General features: G+C 40.3%; 1 protein-coding gene across 1 annotated transcript in view; it reads right to left on the reverse strand.

Moving 5' to 3' along the window:
• sgsm1a (small G protein signaling modulator 1a) overlaps window positions 1-18,934 on the reverse strand; it is a 38,918-nt gene extending 19,984 nt beyond the window's left edge. Inside the window, exons 1-7 of the mRNA XM_079561926.1 lie at window positions 18,667-18,934; window positions 18,493-18,536; window positions 9,883-9,958; window positions 3,508-3,670; window positions 1,635-1,787; window positions 1,497-1,564; window positions 339-484 (exon numbers count right to left, since the gene is read on the reverse strand). Coding sequence (XP_079418052.1) covers window positions 339-484; window positions 1,497-1,564; window positions 1,635-1,787; window positions 3,508-3,670; window positions 9,883-9,958; window positions 18,493-18,536; window positions 18,667-18,685 — 669 coding nt within the window. The 5' untranslated portion in view covers window positions 18,686-18,934. The remainder of the gene's footprint in view (window positions 1-338; window positions 485-1,496; window positions 1,565-1,634; window positions 1,788-3,507; window positions 3,671-9,882; window positions 9,959-18,492; window positions 18,537-18,666) is intronic.
• Between the last annotated feature and the right edge of the window lie 2,617 nt (window positions 18,935-21,551).

Here is a 21,551-nt window from a genome sequence, read left to right on the forward strand (position 1 = left end):
ATAAAAAACAATGGCAAACAGAAAAGACAGAGATAAACCATTTCCGTATTCTCCAACTGGGCCAATAGTTGTGGAAGATGATTCATAACATTGCCAAAACAATAATAGTTGTTTTTATTATATGAAGCGCTCAAAACAAAGCAATCCTTTAGAAAAAGCAAACAAGCATTTGACTTTGGCAGGACAAGCAGGTAGAGGATACACCATGTTCTCCCTGAGCACATTGTACTCCACATGACCGAACAAACTCCTCATTTTCCCCATGAACAGGCAGTATCTCAGAAAGGGAAATTCAAACAGGTTTGTGATTACGATGCCCCGCTGCACTGGATACTCACGCACAGCGCAGGTCTCTTGGTCGGGGAGTCCTGTCTGCAGTGGCCGCTGTGGATGCGATGTCTTTGGACCAGCTCATCAGCCGAGGGGTCTGTCCAGAAGTGGTCTGCTGTCTTCATTTTGGTGTACTCCAGAGCACAAGGTCCAACTGTGACAAAAGTGACAAATGTACTCTCTATAACTGACCACCTGTCAGGGCCGGCCCTAGCCAATTTGGCGCCCGAGGCATTTCTGCGTGTTTCTTGACCAATATCGCATGCTACTGTTTTGTTTTGTTTTTACCATTTGTTTCCCAATCCTTTTGGACACATTATGATTATTTATTCATTTAAAAAAAAGAAAATCAGAGCATGTGCATCATGAAACGTGCATAACAGTTATATTGGAGGAAGAACCTCTACTTCTTAAGTAAATTTACGAATCTTCATCGCAATCTTATATGGCTCCCCTAGAAGGACCGACTCATTCGAAAGCTTGAAATCCCGAGTTTCCAACACAAAAGATTGCAAGTCTTTATCACTTTCTCTTTCGAAGTTATGTCCGAAAATCAGTGACATTCTAAATGGCGGGAGTATTGGGTTAAAAAAATTCAGCGCCCCCTCTAGCAGATGGTGTCCTAGGCGGCCGCCTGGGTCCCCGATGCCTAGGCCTCACTACTTATTGATACTGGTGATTGGGTCTTGTGCATCTGCAGATTCCCAAATATCCCCAGATTTGCTAACAATTATTCTATTGATCCATTTCTCTGCAACAGCAATGTAAGCCTAAAAATGTGCTACATGTACCAATAGAGCTTGGACGTCTTGTGGTGGTACTAATACTCCTTTTCATTTTTTTTTCATTTACTACATTTTAGGTGCTATAGATGCTAACAATGCATTTAACAGTGGGCTTGTGTTTAGTCATTATTTAGTCCATGATTTGGGTCTATTTTAACCCTGTGCCAAATCAGTTTGGTCAAAAACGACTGTTAGTTTAGTCTTGGTGAGAATCGCCGCCTTATCTAATGTCCAGTAAACAAATCCATTGCCCAACACCAGCATCTGTATTCATTTCCACAACAGGGCCAGTTTCTGTCCTTGTTCTACTTTCCGGAGCCATATGAGGTAGCAGTATTATTACATTAAATGGCAATGTTTCCAGTAAAAGCGCAGCATTACCTAACAGAGATGCAAGGATAGGTCCATAATCAGGGTCCATCAGCAAGGCCTCTTTCTCATAGTATTTACTGAAAAACAAGAGTTTATGAAATTGTCAAGGGGACGTTTAATACTTGCCATTGGTCTTGTTAAACACACCTGCTGTTCTCCACCAGGTAGAGGACAATTTTATCCAGAACCTTTTCAAACAAGGCAGTGCGGATCCAGAGGTTTTTAACGGTTTGAGGTGTGAGACTGGGCAGACGCGGGATCTTTCTCAAACTGTCCTGGCTTTGCAAACTTTGACTCCGCCTGCAAATCACAAAATGTCTCGGTAATATTTACAGATCACATACTCAAGGATTCATGACATTTTGAAGGAAAAACAAAACTGCTGCTGATTGTTACATTGATACTGATATTCAATCAAGAATAAGGATATGTTTTTGAATGGCTGAACTTCAAACTTGTAAGGTTTAGGGGTGTCCAACATACTGGCCCGCGAGATGATTTAATACGGCCCATGCCCTGTAGAGTATAAATTCCAGAGTATGTATATAAAAAGTAAGTAAGACTCTAGCCCATTCCTGTGCGGAGTTATGATTTTTTAAAGAATAACCAGAATGCTCCTTCTAGCCACTAGGGGGCAATATACAGTATATTTAAAAATGTAAGAGTTCCAAACGTGTCCAGCAGAGGGCACTGATATAATAGGAGCTCAGGATATGAACAACACGTTATATAGCCACGTGGTAAATGGACAGTCTGCCCCAGGACGGCTGTGGCTTCAATAACAGCTTACGACCACCACCAAGTGTGGAGTGAATGAATAATGACTACTATGTAGTACTTTATGGAACTTGTGATACAAGATGTCAAGATTGTAAAGTGCAATACAAGCGTAAGCTGTTGTTATTAATGAAGCTGCAGTCAAATCACAGCTTATTATTATTCATTTATTATAGGGAGTTCAGCTTCCCGATGGCCCTGTGTACTAAATGCACTTGTAACTCAAGTTACTTGAATTGTAATGACTAATATAATAAGTATTATGTTATTTTCCTTAGTTACTGAATAGAGTAATATATTTTTGTAACTTGTTACTTTTATAATACGTTGCCCCAACACTAAAATATCATTAATGCTGCAGTCAAGGCTTCTTGGATGAGAGGCAGCAGTGACGTGCACAGACATTTTAAGGGGCAGGTGCTCAACCAAGACAAAAGGGCACCACACGTTTCCATTCCCCCTAATTATCCAGTCATGTCGCACTAGTTCGTACATAAAAGTTATCGCATTTACTCACTTTACCCCCGCGTCTTTCAGAGATGTGCTGTACCATCTTTTCAAACGAGGGAAACGCGGGGACAGCACAGTTGCCCTTCTTTGATCAGGAGCTCGAGAGGCAGATGAGGAATGAAGCGCAATTTGAAGTTGTGCATTAAAACTGTATTTTTCCATACACGTTGGCTTAGTAGGGCAAATATCTAAGAACTATGAAATAAATAATACTTATTTTTTGAGAGAAAAAAACCTGTGGTTGCGAGAAGGGCACTTAAAGGGCACAGAGCAAAGGGGCAGATGCAGGAGAAGCAGAACGTCCAATGTTCAAGTTACTAAACGCAGATGATTAATTATTATTATTTATTTATTTTTCAATTATAGGGGCAAGGAACGTTGTATGAAATTGAAAGATTTGGGCCAAATTCAGCATGTGCCTTGTCTCTGTACTTGTGTTTGTACACTGTCTGTACTTGTGTTTGTATGGCTCAAAATAAAAAAATGACAACAGCAAATAAGTCGCTTCTCAGAGTCAGTTTTTCAAGTTTGAAAAGATCAAGTCACATATTTTGTGTGTGAGAGTGATATTTGTGGAGAAAAACACTGAAAGTTAAAGTTTTCACTAATTCGCTCTCCTTGACTCCCTTCATTAGAGAATTACCTCATGAATATAAAGCTATAAATAACTTGCAGACACTTGTTTTGTGATCAAACAGCCTTTGATGTGTCCTGAGAGAGTGGCGAGTCTCACTTGGTTTCCAGAATCTGCTCGAGCTCCTGGGCTTTCCGGCACAGTTCTTCTGCGGGAGCAAAGCTCTTCCCCACCTTCATGAACAGAGCTGCAATCTTGTTGCTGCGCAGAAACCCCGCTGCACGCCTCTTCAACCCGTGCAGAACGCAAGCCTCCACTGCAGCTGCGGAGACAAAGTTCAGTTGTAGTCAAGGACAGGTTTAAATTAATAAGTGAGAAGTTGAATAGGAACGACAAGTCCATATCATAATGCTGGATTGCTGGCATTTTGTCCCAAAAATACTTGCTTTCTATTTCATTTTAGAATAGTCTTTACTTTACTTTACTTCCCAAATCTGTATTGTTTGGGGTTGGAGTTTGTGTTGTAGGACTTAATAGCAAAGGTATAGACTCCACAGGTTCAACTTTCAAAAGCCCTCTCAAACACCCTTCAATTGTTTACATTTCTCCTGCATATAATACGTTTTTAACCTAATTAAAGGGTGTAGAGGGTTTATCCGCAAGACAAAAATATCCCAAAATCAATACAGGAAATCCTATGTATCCTACAGTCAATCTCCACAATCACTTGGCAAAGCAGGAAAAAACAGTTTCCTCCTCACGACGTGGCACTGGCTTTCTCTGTGTTGACATTTGCTGTGGTTCTCGAGGCTAATCCTGCAGCTCTGTTCACATGGGGTCAGGGGGGAGGCTGCTGCGGTTACCACGGGAAACAGTGTTGATGGAGCCATAGAGAGACGAGCGCTGAAGGAGGGGCTGTGGCCAATCCCCGACATCACGATCCCTCTTTATCTTTCAATCCCTCCCTCTCTGTCTGTCTGCTCTTCTGACAATCAGTCCTGAAGCTTATTATGTTAAAGTTGGTTCTACCCTTTCTGAGATGCTACAGCTTGTTGCTTTGCTTTGCATTTACAAAGACGTTTGTTGTGTGTGTCGCATTCGGATGTTCAAAAATAATATCAAATTTAAGTAATTAATCTAAATGCTCAAAATCCATCCACCTTACCTTCACTGTTCTTATAGATTTAAATTAAATAGATATTACGCTACGGCAAATACAATAGAGAAATGTTACCATAGGCGTTTGATTATATGATTAAATCATACCAGTGATAAAACAGGTGGGCCACTCAATCTCTTTGCCTCTCCCTGCTGATCATGAAAATGTGAGAGTTGTGTTTGTTTTGTATGGGTCGGGTTGAGGTATTTTTCCTAACCTTTTCTGATCATTTTAAGATAGAGGTTAACGCAGACGAAGAACATCCAATGGTCTTCCGTACAGTACATTTATCTAGTCACAATACACTAAAATGTCAAGTGTAAAAAAAATGATATTAAAATGCAACAAGGATGCATTAATATTTGCAGCCAGCATAGTTAGAAAACTAGGTACAGTTGATGAGTTTCCGTGCTCAACATAATAAGAGCTGGACTGATACCTAAAGGCAGCCAACACAAGTGTTACTAACAGAGCACATAAAGAGCCTCTCAAGCCGCTCTGAGGACGGTATCAGTCTAGCTCTTTACATGTTGAGAGTGGAAACTCATCAAGTTCATCAATAAGATGAAGGTCACTGTGTGGACATGTCGTGCTTTTCCTCGGAAGTACAGTATGACACCACAGGTTTAGCTCACACTGTCATTGGACTTTCTCCCAGTTTACTGGGGTTTGCTTTCTGTGAGTTTAAATGTTTTACTTTCGCATGACTCTGTCAAACGACCAGAGGCAGCTCCTAACACACATCAACATCTGTCAAATGTAGAGCTATCTGGTTTATTTATAATATCCCCGCATTTGATATTATGAGTTATTACAAAGAAATGTCCCCTATAGTCCCTTTAACCCGTCACTCAGTATAGCTGTAGACCCGCACTATGTAGACCAGTTGTTCCCAACCCATTCCAAAAACTATGGCCATTACAAATGTATAAAAGAATGAATGCTAAAAATAATTTCAAACAAACTGCAATTGGAGTGTTTGATGCACCTCCTTTCTTATATTTGATGATTTTACTCATGACCTGACCCTTTGACCAGACAAAGCTCTGAGCCTCTGCAATCCCACTGTAATGACTATAGTGTATTGCAAAGTTACTTACTCCTGCAGTGTGCAGAAAGGAGTGAGTCTGTTTGTTTGTTTGTATACTTTATTGTCCCCGTAAGTAAATTTGTCCTCTGCATTTAACCCATCCTTCGATGCCGCTGGGGCAACCCGTAAGGAACAGTGGTCGACGGCAGTGCCGCGCCCGGGGACCCATCTCCATGATGTGGAGCAAGGCTGATGGTCAGAATCAACTGGAGGATTCACCTATTGCACATGTTTTTAGTGTTGTCCAGAGTGCCAGCAAAATGAGCGACTACATCGACAATATGTTCGCTAAACTCAGGGAATAGAATTCAAGAGACAGTGGAATATTTATGGATAAATATTAGGGGTTCAGCTCTCATGGTTCGGGTCACGGTGCAGGACCCGTGCAATCTAAAAAAATAATAAGTTGGTTTTGAAATGAAATAGCCTATCAGTATTTATAATCTTAGAATAAAATTGGCAATGCTTTCAAAGTTGCTTTATAATAAAATGTACCTATGGGCTCACATTACGTGAAAGCAAAATAGAAAACAAATGGTACAGCAGCAAAAAAATAAATAATAATAATTTTTTTAAAAGCTACGCAGTGCAGGCCATGCGCTCGTTATGTGGTAGTTTCATTTTCGCTTTCCTCACACAGAGGCTAAAGCACTCAGAGCAGCGCGTTTGATTTGCACCTTGTGTTTGGCCAGTTGTTGGACCATTTTCTGCGTGTACTTTTTTTCAGAGACCAAGCCTTGGAGACGGAATATGGCCAGGATTGGATCTTTCGCATTTGTCTGCGCCTGTGACATTACGCAGCACTGGATCTATAATGAACCACAGTCACGGTCACTGCAGGAGAGACTTAAACAAAGACGCGCAGATGTCATTTGTTTTGGAGGATGTCACTGTACCTGTGCGGAGCGTCTACAGCTGCAGTTTAGCGGTGAGTGACGATGCCACACATTGCCCTGTTTGGATGCGCGCACACACGCACGGCAGTCAGATCTCGTGCACTGGCGTTGTTGTGACGCCGGGTTGTCCTCGGACAGCAGTACAGCAATGCACCGCGGTCCATATGGACCCGTGGCCAATGCCCGCGGGCCGAGACACCGTCACATGGGGGCCGCCCGCGGAATTCTGGGAAATAAACATGGCGGCGCCATTATGGAGCTTAAGCCCCGCCCTACTCGCGATTGCGCAGATGCCCCAAACCGCCTCTGCTTCTCCTTTGATCATGAGGAGTTTAATATAAGTTATCCTCTTAGGGGAGACAACATTTTCCATCAATAACAAACAAATATTGATTTCACAGTGATCTTCTAGCTCAAGGCCACGGTACTCATCAGATTATTCTGTAATAATATGAGTCTACTATAATATAATATATAATAATTTGCTCTGGATAAACTCTCTGTGTAAGTTTCCCTTACAAAGATATAGTACCCACCCAGACACTCAAACCACAGATTGTTTGGTTAAGGGGTAAAAGCACAACCCATTATCCCTCCAAGTCTAATATCTGTGAAAATAAAGAAATGTAAAAACTTTTAAGGGAGCGCTGCACAATATATATCAAATAATATCAAATAATTGTTGCTGCAGTATTAGGTGACACAATACCCTATAGCATCACTGGTGGATTGCAACACAGCGTTAAAGCAAAATGCTTAAAAATGTGTGAAAGTTTATTTCTAGTTATGATTTTTGTAATTTAGCTCAGTTTCAAACTTGCTTCTGATTTAGTATTTTTAAAGTCAGGTTTTGGCACAATTTGATGAAAAATAAACGTAACTAATTGAAATGGTTTAGTAAAATATTCCATCATCGTCGCAATATTCAAAGCATTTTTATCAAATATTTCAGTTTTCTTTTCCTCATAACGTTCAGCCCTAACGTTGAAGGCCATTCGTGACTAGGTTTCAGATCTCTTCTTTCTTGCAAACACAGACCAAGCATGACATGGATTTTCCAGGTTAGTAACATTTCTTTTTCCCATACAAATCCTCAGCATGACAGTAGACGCTAATTGCCTCCCAGTGTGCTCCCATCCTCCGCTTTCATCACGGAGCACATCACTGCTCAGAGAAGATGTGCAGTTAGAGTAATAGACAGGGTCAGTGGCGGAGTCAGTACAGAGAGAGCCTGAAGAGTCCCACTGGGCTGTGTACCAGACAAGCCCAGTGCAAAAGCCACATTATGTTCCTCGCACAGCAAGATCATTACAAACCTATCATCAAATAAATGTTACTGCTATGGAAGTTAAGGGGGAGAAAAAAGCATTAAAGCTCGTAAAACGCATGGAGGATTCTCAATGTCAGCTAGAAGAGGACAAAACTCAAAATACAGAAAATACACTCGCATGAAACTAATTAATGAGTGGGAAGGATGATTCACTTTTAATAAGCTTTGGTCACACTTGGCTGTCTGGCACTGTACTTCAGGCCAATGTCTCTCTGTCTGACTTTCACACTGAAACTAATTAAAAACTATTTGTTTTTCCTGCTGCAGGTTTTTTACATTGTTAATAGCGTGTTGTCAACATTGATATTATTGCTGTCAAGGATATGCTATATTCAAAACTATATTGTACTGTGTTTGGACATAAATATATCGCTATTTGAGTGGACTGGGACCACTCTGGATAATTTGCATGTATTGCCTTTGTTTATCGCAACTTGCCTTGTGAAGAATGTGAAAGTGCTTGTTTTCCATGTGGGATGTGTAACTTTTAGCACAAAATAACAGTTTGGCTGAATTCTCCTCTTGAAAGTTTTTTATGCTAATTTGAAATATGGCGTAATTTGAACTGTGTAATAAAGTTTTGTTTGTTTTTAAATGAATAAAACACTAACAGGTCAATGGCCACATTTATTGAGCATTTTTCTACCTGTTGTAGGCACAAAGCACTTTACATCAAGGAACAACTCCCCCATACACTCACATTCATACACCAGTGTCAGACACTGGAGGCAAGGCGGGTGCAGTGTCTTGCCCAAGAACACAACGACAGTGTGCACCTGTGTGATTCAAACCGCTGACTCTGATCACCGCTCTACTATCTGCGCCACATTCACCCCAAACAGGTCTATCAATGACCAATATATTTGAGGAAAATTGTCACCAAAGTGAATGACATGGCTGAGTGGTTAGCACTCACAGTAATAATAATAAGAATAATACATTAGTCTTAAAGAGGGGGTATTATGCAAAATAGACTTTTTCAAGCTTTACATCATGTTATTATGTCATTCCCTCATTAAAAACATGCCTGAAGTGTTGCCTTGGAACACTCATGTATTTTTGAGTAAGCCATTTTAGGGATAGGTTTGCCTGAGTCCTCCTAGGAACGCCTCCACCTTCCGGAGACGCCTCCGACCTTTCGTCACCAGCCGAGTAACCAACCACTGCTCCTCAGCAGAACCCCCTCCCCACTGATGCCACACACAGCGTGTGGAGGGGGCGTGTCTGAAAGGGTCAGAGGTTCTTAAAGAGACAGAGGCCTATTTCAAGACATTCGCTACACCCATTTTGAGAGAGCAATTTTATACAAGGCATTTTTTCTAATTTACTGCATTTACAGACCAACAGAAGGTTTCGTCATCATTGTAGTGTGCTATAGACTGGTGCTATGTGATTGAAAAAAGCATAATACCCCCTCTTTAAATAGCGTTTTTCCAGACGCTCAAAGTTGCTTTACAATTTCATGCATTCATTCACTCCAAACTCTGTGTTGGTAGGCGAGGCAACCAGCCACCATCAGTGACCACCACCAACCACCCACTCACTCACTACATTCACCCAGGCTCCTGGTGTTCCCAAACGGTCTCCCATCCAACTACCGACCAGGCCCTTCTCTATTTAGCTTCGGAGGTCTGACGGGATCAGGCAGAGCAAAGGCCACAGTAAGAAGGTCCTGGGTTCAAATCACAGACACGCAGTCTGCGAGGAGTTTCCCCCAAGTTCTCCCCATGTCTGCTTTAGGTTTCCTGTGAGGGTTACGATTTCCTTACCTCCAAAACACGGGGTCAGGTTGGCCCAATGTATCGGCCTGCAGAGACGCAGCAGCTCAGGACTAACCCTCCATCTGGCGTTATTGTCTGTATTGTAGTAGTAGTAGTAGTAGTCGTAATACTACGCTTCAAGCCTGTACAGGTGCCATGCTATGTACAGGCTTGACGCACATTCAGTTCAATTATAACAGTATAATCTTATTAGTAATGACAGCAATAACTATGAACTAATAACCATGACTTGGCCAATTTAAATGCCTTAGTGATAATGAGTGTGTTAGGCAACTCACCACAAAAGGACACAATATGGCTGCTGTCTTCATGAACAAATTTCCTGGTGACAGCTTCTTCCATAATCTGCTTCACCTGTCAAGGAGAGAAAAACTGATGAGTCACTCCTTAATGTGCCGCAAACACTAACAGAGTAACAGAAATAATGAAAGTTAATCAGCGGAAAGTGTGTGTAAAATTATGGAACATATTGAGAAAAGCACGGTTCAAAAGTGATGGCAACACAAGAGGGACAAGTGTGAAGTTAGCAGATGAGTCACCAGCTTTTATCAGCCCCACCGGGGAGTGGAAGTGCACTGGAGAAACATCACATGGAACTAGACTTTCAACACTTTTTTTTTTAGCTCAGGGGAAGACATCTTAAAGACTCTTTATTCATGTTCTAACATAAGAAGTGTCTCTTTTTTTTTTAGCAACTTTTAAAACATTCATTATTCATTTATTCACTGCGATGAATTGGTTGTTCTCATTAGACGTGAAAGGCGCTGATTGAATAACTATGAGCCTGAGGATGCACTGAATACACACCAATAGTACAGGATTTCAGAATATTTCATTATTTGTTTATTTTAAGTTGCATAAAAGATTAATTTCGCATTTTTTAATCTCTCTCGTTTTGTCTAAATTCGGTCTTAATTTGGTCCAGGGTTAGTCCGGCTAAGTATTCATAATGGAGTCTCATTAGTTAGGGGTGATTTAGAGGCATTAACACATACATGTCTTTGGACAGTGGGAGGCAGTACCACAGAGCACTTGGGATGAACTCATAATGGAAGTGCAGACTCTAATGGTTTGCTCAAAGGATCAAACTTACATGTACAGTAATTGCAAAAAAGCTTCTTATTCAAGTGACTTTGGAGCTGAATTTTGGAATGCCTTTGAGAGTGAAGATGAAGGGAAATGTCATGCTTTTAATTCTGATCCTGTCACAAAATGGATTCCAAAAACATGTGTTATTGTGTCATATGTGATGGGTGAAAGCATTAGACACAACGACTGAACTAAGAAGACTCTGCTCCTGCTGCCGTTTGTTTGGGGACTATTAACCTCCGGACACAGATCACTGTAATATCCTGTCCAAATTAGTCTGTCCACAAGGTCCTATTACTCTGGCTGAATGAAAAGCTGGTCTCAACATTTACAACGGACGCCGAGTTGGTTGGATGCCTGTTTCAGTGTAAATTGTAATAATCTTCATAATCACAGCCTTAAGCCGATGGGGCAAATTCATTTAAAGCTATTTCATTCTTTTCATTCATCTAAATGTACCTCAATCTGTGGGTCTACCTCCATCTGGAAGATAATGAAAGATAAGATAAGAAAAACTGCTGGTCTCCATCACAGTGCTCTGTTCACCTGCCTCTGAAGACCCACTGCTGCCTTGAGCCACGCTGAGTGTAGCATAGCTACGATCTCAGTCTGCCCCCGGTCCTGACCCCAATCAAAATCAGCTGCAGTGTGAATACAAACTACGCCATGGTGGTAAGCTATTGTTATAGCCACAGCTGCCCTGGGGTAGACTGACGGAAACGAGGCAACCAGTCTGTGCCACCAGCCCCTCTGACCACCACCAACCAGCTCGTCTCCATGGAAATGTTGCTTTAACCACAGACACCCAGACAATAAAATCAAACATTTGGAAGGGGACCTAACATACATTACATTAGGTTGTTTTATTTTGATAATCCATTGCAAAAGCTTGTCCAGGTGAGCAGTAGAAGCATTTTTGGTATTGCTGACATTGCTACAGTTTAGTTATAGAAAATTGTAGACAACCTAAACCCTGCGTGGCTTTAAAGGGCCTTTTTGTTGAATACAACCCAGTTACAAATATGTTGTTGATTTTTAAGGTGTTTTAATGATTGATTGAAAACACAACTTTATTCCTCCCAGAATGTCCTGGGTTCTGTCATATGGATTAAAGTCTAAATAGTATCAAATAACAGTCGGCCTATCGGAGCTTATACATTGTACAGTCCATGGTAATAGGAGACTTTTGCCTTGGCGATATTGCAATGTCATTACATCCGTATTTTCCATACATATAAACATCAGTATGGGTAATACAAATGGACACACCAATTCCCAAATGTCCAAAAGTATTTCAAAAAACTAATGATGGCCTTTGAGGTTTACAGGGAACACAATTGACAAAAGAGTTAGGTGTAAAAAAACAAAACATTGTTGCTAGTTAACTGAGCGGTGACGACATGAGTCATCCTTATTGACTGTGTGGGGACGACTGTGTGCGCGGATAGAGCCACAACAACAGTGTAAAAGCACACGCAGAAGCACTTGACCCCTGCAGCTTACAAGTGGGGGATATTACAGTGAGAGAGACTTTCAAACGCACATGAACATTTTTCTCTTGATGGAAAAAGACAATTACGGCTGGCAATACAAAAGGGGGGAATACCTTTTGTGTTGACTGTGTTGTTTGTGCTTCTAGTTCAATTCACAGTAAAACTCATTTAGATGTGGCTGGATCCGTGCATTTGTCACCTGCACCTATATTGACTCAGTGGCTACCATCCTCAAACATGGAGTAAGTACACAGACAATTAATGGTAAAGTGAGGCTTCTCATTTTTGTGTATTATTGTCGGTGTGTTTCTTATTGAAGGGCCGTGCTCAAGTTAATTATTCTATCCTAGTCATTATTCAGAGCTGGGGGCACAGACAGGGATTTCTGATTTATCTTGAGAAAACAAAGCAACTTGTTTATGCGACAGTGTTGAGAACAGTGTGCCCACAGAGCACCGATTGCAGCTGGATAAAACCTTGGCTGACTCATCTCTCCTGGCAGGAAGGAAGCGACACGATTATAAATGACTAATGAAAATATTTGGGACAGACTATTTTACTAATTAAGGAGCCCGTATAGAGTAACTTTAGAGTGACCTCACTAAATATAATATCAATACTGTGACGAAGTGAGAAAAAAAAGTAATATGTCTACTATGAATCAAAATCTATATTGTTAGTTTGGGCATTGCTGTCTAGTTAACTTCTTGGTAAGAGTTACTCGCCCTTGTTTGGCCAATGTTAGGACTTGGTGAGTCTTGGTGAATCCTGATTAGGGCAGCACATTTAATCGCAATTAAAATCACCCAACGTACTTTGAATTTCGCAAATAGCAAATCACAAAGGTTACGAGATACAAAACAACAAAACAATCAATGTCCTTTTGTAATTATGTGTAAATCCTGCTAACACTAACACACTTCTACAAACATGTACTTGTTGTTGCATGTGTTTCTTATGCATTTTTATTTCTGTCTTCGCTCAAATGACAATGCTCCTGGGCATGTGTAACATGTTCACTGTGAACAGCTTATCTGTAATAGCAATACTTGTCAGAAAAATTCCCATTACATTTTTTTCCAAAATCTTACAGTCCCACATGGAGCTGAACATTGCTGAGCCTTTATCTAAATAACCATGATTTGCATGTATGTGCTGTTTTACACTGACTGTATCACAGGCTATTTTTTTCCCTGACATCACGCATTATAGTTATCTTTAGACAGCAGTGATTCATCCTCACAGCACCACATGAGTGTGCGTTCGATACTGCCTATACATTTCTCCAGACTCTTAGTTTAGTTTATTAGTTTATTTCAACAGGGACAATGTGCAAAAACATGAAGATGCTTTGCACCAGATTTAGCTTGAGCTAGTTTCCATCTGCAGTCCCTGAGCAGGTGCGTTACAAAACAAAATGTACAATATAAAATGTATTTAACCACTCAAATACAAATATTCATTCATTCATTCATTCATTCATTCATTCATTCATTCATTCATTCATTCATTCATTCATTCATTCATTCATTCATTCTTTCATTCATTCATTCAACCATTCACCCATTACAGCCATCAGTCCACATAATGCTACAATTACTACAATAAAACATCACTAACGGTAATATTTACATTCAGTTTTCTATGCTGACACGACACTTTTCTTGTATTGCGAGTAAAGTCCTTCAGGTCTAAGGAAAGTTTCAGACTCTGTGGGAGTTCTTGAGAGAGATGAGAAGGCTGTCTGTGCAAACACTGAGCTACGTTTAGGCCGTCTGCAGTCATTGGAGGTCCAGGTTGTCTGTTCAGGACAGAGCAGGACACATTCAGTGGTGGAGGTGCAGTATTATTCAAAATTATATTAAATAAAAACAAATCACACATTGGCATATAGAATTGAATTATCTAAGTTTAACATGCTGTATTTTCCAAGAATTGGACAGTGATGGTATCTCAGTGGCTTTTTGTGACCAACAAGAAATACAGAAATTAATATGAGGAATTATCATTGCCCCCAAGTAAATTTTTGCAGCATCATGACTCAGTGTATTCCTAATATATCTAAAAACAGACAAACTTTCTACAAAAGGACCAACTCCGCACTCAGCAGTGACTGTAAAAATCTAAAGGTCTCATGGGAAAAGGATATTGGATGTATGTTTGAAGATGAGGAATGGACTAGAATTGTTTCTAAGAGTGGGAAATTTATAAGAGAATGTAAAGGCAAATTTACACAATACAAAGTTATACATAGATATTATTGGACTCCTGTACGATTGAATAGAATGGGTCTCATGAACAACTCTCTATGCTGGAAGTGTCAAAAAGATACTGGCACTTTGATGCACTGTTTATGGGAATGCCCAATTATTAGTCGTTTCTGGCTGGTGATAGTTCATGCTTTGAGTGGTTGGTTGGGAAGAAATGTGCCATCATGTCCAAGATTATGTTTACTCGGTGATAAAGAACAAATGGCAAATATGCCTAATGATAAATACTCTGTTATTATGGTTGGGGTATCAGTGGCTGCTAGAGTTATTCTTAAACATTGGAAAACCCCCAAAGCCCCACACTTTAAAGAATGGGTAAATATGATGATTAGGATGGCTTCATATAAACGCATGCTTTATAAAATTAATAACAAGGACAACACTACAATGTGTGTTTGGGAAAACTTTTGGTCTCATTTTAATGTAATGACCAGTCAACAGGAAGAAACCTAATTGTATTTATTTTGTAATTGGGTATTTTGCAAGGATTTCCACACCCTACATCCTTTACTATTATTATTATTTAAACGTTTGTGTTTCACTATTTGATCCTGCGTATGCAGAAACCCCCAATGGCCAATATGTATGACTGATTATTTTGTCATGTACCAAGTAAACATTAATAAAAACTTGAATTATAAAAAAAAAAACAAAAAAAAACAGACAAACTGTATTTTAATGTGTTGCAGACTTCCTTAACATGTTTGAAGTTTAAAGCTAAATGCTGGATCCAAAACAAGGCCTAGATATTTAAATTCTTCCACTACTTTTATTCTGGCTTACATAAATGCATGGGAAGGAGGACTTTTTGAGTTTTGGTAAAATACATTGCGACTGTTTTATTTACATTCAGTGTGAGCGAGGCAGAGGAAAGCCAATTTGAGACGTTTCCCATAAGATTGGTTAGTTTATTAGCTGCACTGATCACATCACTTCCATGCACATAAACTACAGTATCGTCCACATACATCTGTATGACCACCTTACCACACACCGAAGGGAGACCGTTTATGTAAAGCGTGAACAGCAATGGCCCAAGAACAGAGCCTTGTGGGACACCCATGTCATTAGCCTTAGATGTTGATTTACCTTTGACTCTTTTGACACGGTGACTGTGTTATGATTGTACTGTAGTGCTCTGTGAGACAGAGTGGTTGATCATGTCAAACGCCTTGCATAGGTCCAAAAACACGGCGCCCACGACCCCGCCCGTGTCCAGCTTTGCTTTAACCACCTCAATAAAGTGCGGTTTCGATGGAATGGTGTTTTATATGTCCAAATTGCATGGGATGTAGCATGTTATCTTTGTTTAGGTGCTCTTTGAATTGCTCTGCAATTAATTTCTCTGCAATCTTTGAGACAACAGGAAGTATGTTATGAGATTACTGCGTTTTTAAAAGCAGTGGGAAACAAGCTCTCTTCTATTGATTTGTTTGTTAGGTATTATGTGATGGGAATTACAAAATTTTCTTTATGTTTTTTGAGAAGAATGTTGTCCATTCCCCAGTTATCTTTACTTTTAGACTTTGTCAATGATTGCGATATTTTATTTATTTCGAATTCATTTGTCATTTCAAAATCTAGCAGGTTTTGTTCATTTGAAATACAATCAGATGTACACACATAATTATTTGAATCTCTGTTTTGAATTTCAAGTTCAAACCTCAAACTCCCACACTAAGGCTCTTCAGCGCTCTAAACGAGTGCACCAAAACTCCGATATCAACGCTAATGACTGCCTTCTCTACTTCAAATGATCAGGACAACAGATCAGTTCTCTGAGGTATTTTTATAATCAAGTGTCTCAGCTCAGACAATCTGCAGGTTTCTATGGAGACCGCATGTGTGACACGGTGTATCACTTCCACCTAAGTAGACACGTCAACAACATTCAGACATGACCGAAAAAACAGAGAGAAGAGTGACTTTTAACAATACATTACAAGGTAAATACAACAGTTTAGAGAAGTTAAAACATCATACCCCATGTACACACAAATGTGTACCATATAAGAGCAGTAAACATGATAAATGGTCTCTATCAAACCACTGCAGCCTAAAGGGACCATCCACGGTGATAAAAGATCTCATGAGCCGAGCAATTAACTTCAACAGCAGCAGAAGAAGCCCCTGTCACAAAACCCCCCATTGTTCATTTCTCCAATACCTGCACACATGAAATAGAGCTGTACATGTAACATGTCTCTATATGCAACAAATATCACCAAACATTTCCATTAGGTGAAGCAAATGTACCTGGAGCTGATCTAATTCAGCACCTCTTTTAGCACCTCTTCCACTGACATCCTCTCCAGTTATCCAGGCTTGTCCTAAATTAACATAGACTTGTGGCTTTCTTTCTTTCATTATCACATAGGGCAATAAGTCAGTTATTTAGAAGGTATAATATTATTTGCAAACGACAAAATGTCCAGTCTCCATGAGATGCTTATTATGTATTAAACTGCTAATCCTGTAGTTTAGACTTCTATACACGATAATACAACTTCATTAATCTCACAGCAGTTTATTTTTTGCCTTCTCTTAATTGTTAATGCTCCTGATATGTGTTTTAAAATAATGGTTGTGCAATTAATGGAAATTTGCTCCAACTCTCTTTTAATTGTCAACGAGACGACCGAGATTTCCTCTGATTTCAATGCTGTTCATTTCAGTATCACAACTTTCTAAATTCCACTATTCACCCTGGAGGGCCTTTGCCATTATTAGTTTTTCACAAGCACAGTGTATGAAAGCTAATACGACACCGTGAAAACAGTGACTGATTATGTTGCATAGCCCAGAAACCTAATAACGAAGAAGCAGCCATTTCATGCAAGCACTAAATAAGGAGCAGATATATGGTGTGCTCATTATAATTGTCCTCTTTTTTCCTTGTCTTGCTTCACTGAGCAAACACAGGTGTCCATACATTACATCCATCATTCATGAAAAAAGGCGCACAGGGATAATAATTGAATGAGATAGACACAGGCAGACAGAGAGGCCAAAGACCTAATTCAAAGCTATTTTGTGCCAGAAGGTAATTGTGGTTCCAGACGTACTGTGCTTTCTGGATAATGGCCCACGTTCAGGTGAGGAGGCTGTGGCACTAAACCAGCTGGACGAGCCAAGTGTGGGAAAACACAGGCCAGAGACGCCATATGGACCATCCCACACACTCATCATAACAACACAGAGGGAAATGGCAGGCATCGAAAATACAGAAATTATGGTTTAATTTATTTATTTTTTCATTTTGTACAATGAAGAAAAATAAAATAAAGTTAAATAAATCCTTTGGTTGACTATTTGCTGTTAACTAGGCTTCAGAAAACTGATCTGAGTTCCCAGCCAGAGATGCCATACTGTAAGTGCCACAAGTAACAGGGAGTAAGCCAGAGCCCAGTAGCACAGAGGAGGCGGGTCTAGGGAAGGGTCTGGTTTCCACTGATAAGAGGTCTCAAAACAAATCTCTCTTTTTACAAGATGAAGTGATTTTTATCAATGTCTACAAAGAAGTAGGCCATTTGTGCATCAACTTGTGCAAAGATGACACATAGTAGATAATGTTTTCATTTCTCTTCCTTACTTGCTTCACTTTTATAGCCTAAATGCTGCATTCAATTGTTTACTCTTAGACATTCCACATAGGGACATCTGTGTCATTCTAGCATGCCAATTCAAAAAATAAAAAAGCAGAGAAGCAAAAAAGCAAAGAAAAAAGAGCCAGCTTTATTCACATAAATGTCCCCTATCTCACAAAATCACTCAGCACACATTGATTAAGGCGCAGGGAATAGCCTTCATCCAACCCACTACTTGGACTATACGTATATCCAACTGGAGTCCACTCACCAGTGAATAGCCTTTATTTGAAATTAAGGCTATTAATGATAGAAAACAATATCACAGAGCAAAAAGGTATAACCTACAAGTACAGTTTATCGGATTTGCTGTGGATACACCAAACGTGCTGAATAACACAAAGTGTTTGTTTTTCCATTTCGATAACTGCTGAAGTGAAAACACCCACCTCCTTCTTCACGGTGCGCACCAGCCGCTGACGAGTCTCCTCTTCTGAAACACGCACAAACATGACTATTACACAGGTGCAATTAACCACCCCGGTATAATTCAATGAAGGTAATCTATCTGTATTATTCTAGTCAATAATAATAATAATATTTCCTGTAATTTCTGCTCCCACCTGCCATGGTTGTTGCCATGGATGTCGTCTCCTGTCTACGGTGGTAGTGCTCCCATCTACTGTCCGCTCGTGCGCTGCGCCGTAGCACTCGACTCCACTTTCCGGTGGCACACGCCCCTTAAAGACACCGCCTCTGCAAGCACAAGTGTGTGAACGACACCGGTCTATAGAGGGTGACTCAAGACACGAGGCCTTTGGTCATTTTCGTCACGCAAATCTAGCTGATGAAAATGGTGGTTGATGTATCGATGACCAGCCCTGCACTCGTGCACATCGCATTGATTTAATGTGTGGACAGCTGTTAAAACTCAACTGGAAAATTAAGATAGAGAGATGATTTTGTAGATGCAAACACCGAAAAATATATTAAGAGGCTCTAATTAAGATGATAGCAAAATTCGTCTTGTGCTCAGAATGTACTCATAGCGTGTCTTATTTGTGCCATCTTGTGGTTTATCTGGGCAGTTACTTTTGAAATTATAATCCAGTGTCAGTGACAGTGGTTAACGTGCACCGATTGGCGCAGCACATGCCATACTTAGAAAACTGTCACAAAAGACTGAAGTTTTGTACATTTGTGTCTTTCTCAACCAGTGAAAGCGCCTTAGGTGAACCGGAGATCATGATGTGCCTAAGGTTAGAGGACTTGACCTGACCACCTTTCTTCTATTTCTGCAAGAATATCAGTTTTATGCTCAATAAAACAGGCCCACGTTTCAGACTGAGTTCATACATTGAGACTAGATTTTCATTATATTTCAATAAATATACTTTTTGTGACATTTTGTTTGGTGGTGCTGTCCCTGGTGATTTTTCCAAATAAAATATGTGCCATGGCTCAAAAATGTTGGGAAACACTCTGATACATAATGCAGCATTTCTAGGTCCCAGACCGGTGACCCTGGAGGGTGGCAGTTGCTTGAGTGTGTTTCCTGATGCTCACAGGTCTTATGAAGCCTGGGGCCCAGAGCTGTCAGATAGATCAGGTGGTGAAAGGTGCAGAACCAACCGAAATGACAGACTGAAGCTAATCACCTCAACTGGTCTCAATAACACATCCAAGATCCCTTAGGAATTCCCCAAAATCTCTATCCTATGAGAAATATGTGCAAAGATTATGTCATTCAAAATGTCACCATAAACTGGATCATTCTTTTTGTTATTCACACTTGCATTGCCTTTAATAGGCTCACCCACAGCAGGCCCACACCCTGTAACACAGGGCCACGTGGTTACTTGTTACCCCATGTCAATGTTTTTTTTTACTCTGAATGTGATAATGTATGCAAAAAAAATGTTTGTGAGAGAAAAATCACATAAGAGCGTCACCATCTAATCAGTGGTGCTTGTGACAGACATTATTGTGCATTCATAGGAATGATATAATGTAGTATTTTGAATAATCAGGCTCACACTGAGTTTGGTCAGTGTGCTGTGTCATAAGTGTGCTCTCAGTAAAGTGGGGCCCACAGGTTCTTATGTGATTGGAGTCGACAGGCTCCACACTGTGATTGAAGATGCTGTCAGTCTGATGTGCTTCTGCCCATGTGTGCCAATGAACACTGACAGCGGTGTATGTTGGAAAAGGCTGCAGCAGGATTTGCTGTTATGTTTGTTATGGCCCTGAGGGGCTTCGCGCACCTTGGCTGAGCAATCAGACCTGTTGACTGTTTACTTCTTCTGAGCTGCAGCAACAATATGAAACTGAAGAAACCTGCAATTATCTGCTCCAGACCTCTGACAGTGAGGACGTGAGCCTCATGAATATGGCCAATGGACTAAGCTAGAAGCACTTGGCACAATGTTCATTTGATGAAGACACAAGCTGGACAGTTGTACTCCCACCTTAAAGGCACACTGCGTAACATTTTGGACTCTACTGTTGCCATCAACACAAAACATGCTACTGAGCAGTTGGACATAGAAAATGCTATTTTTGCAGTGGGTAATCAAAGAATGGGTCCAAAACCTATTTAAATCTCAAAGTCTGCTGACTTAAGTCACATCTCCATGGAGACGAGCTGGAGACGTACCCACTCCCGGTAAAGTTCCAGTCATGTCTTAGGAGAGCTGAGCCGCTCACAGCAAAGGCTCATGTTTGTTTAGACTTTTATTAGGTATTTTTCTGTTCATTTTTCTATTTATCTGTCATAAAATAAGTGCTAATATTTTAATTTTATTTATTGGGTAAAGTTGTAGGCGGTGTGGCTTTAAAGTGCATAGAAGATTTTCAGATTTTTGCTGTTATGCTAAATGTTAAAATTTGAATCATGACTTAAATTCAAATTCTAAATGTACAATTGTACATTTAGAATTTCTAATGACAAATAAAGCACTTGCTTACTCCACTTTACAGGTGTGACACCATGTTAGTGACGGGCGACAGTTTCCAGAACCCAAGGACAGACATTTGACTCGCTCATGGCCCCTGTATGGTTGCACCGCAACAGTCACATCCAGTGCCCAAATGGAACTGATGTACTAAACATCAGAATGTCATTAAGAACACTCGATAAATATTTTAGATAAGTGTAGCATATTTGTACAATGTGCATATTAGATTCGTAGCCTAAATCAAACTAAACATTTACTTCAGTGAGAGGGAGATGAATTTCTTGTCTCACGTTCTTCAGTAAAGTAGGCTATAAAAATCAAATAGTTGACAATTTGGCCTAATTAATTTGCTGTCGTAAGTGCCCCCTTTCAGTTGATACGCATAACTTTGGTAAAACTGTGGTAGGCCTTTCTACTTGGCGTGGCTGACTAATACGTGGGACTCGATCATGCGTGTGTGGCACTAAAGTAGCACATCCTGCGCTTTGGGTGGCGTGTGGCTCAGGAAAAAATTCGACACAAAATTGGATTCCCTTTCCCTGGTCTGTCTA

Source organism: Gobius niger (assembly GCF_951799975.1).
Source record: "Gobius niger genome assembly, chromosome: 1".
NCBI classification, from domain to species: domain Eukaryota; kingdom Metazoa; phylum Chordata; class Actinopteri; order Gobiiformes; family Gobiidae; genus Gobius; species Gobius niger.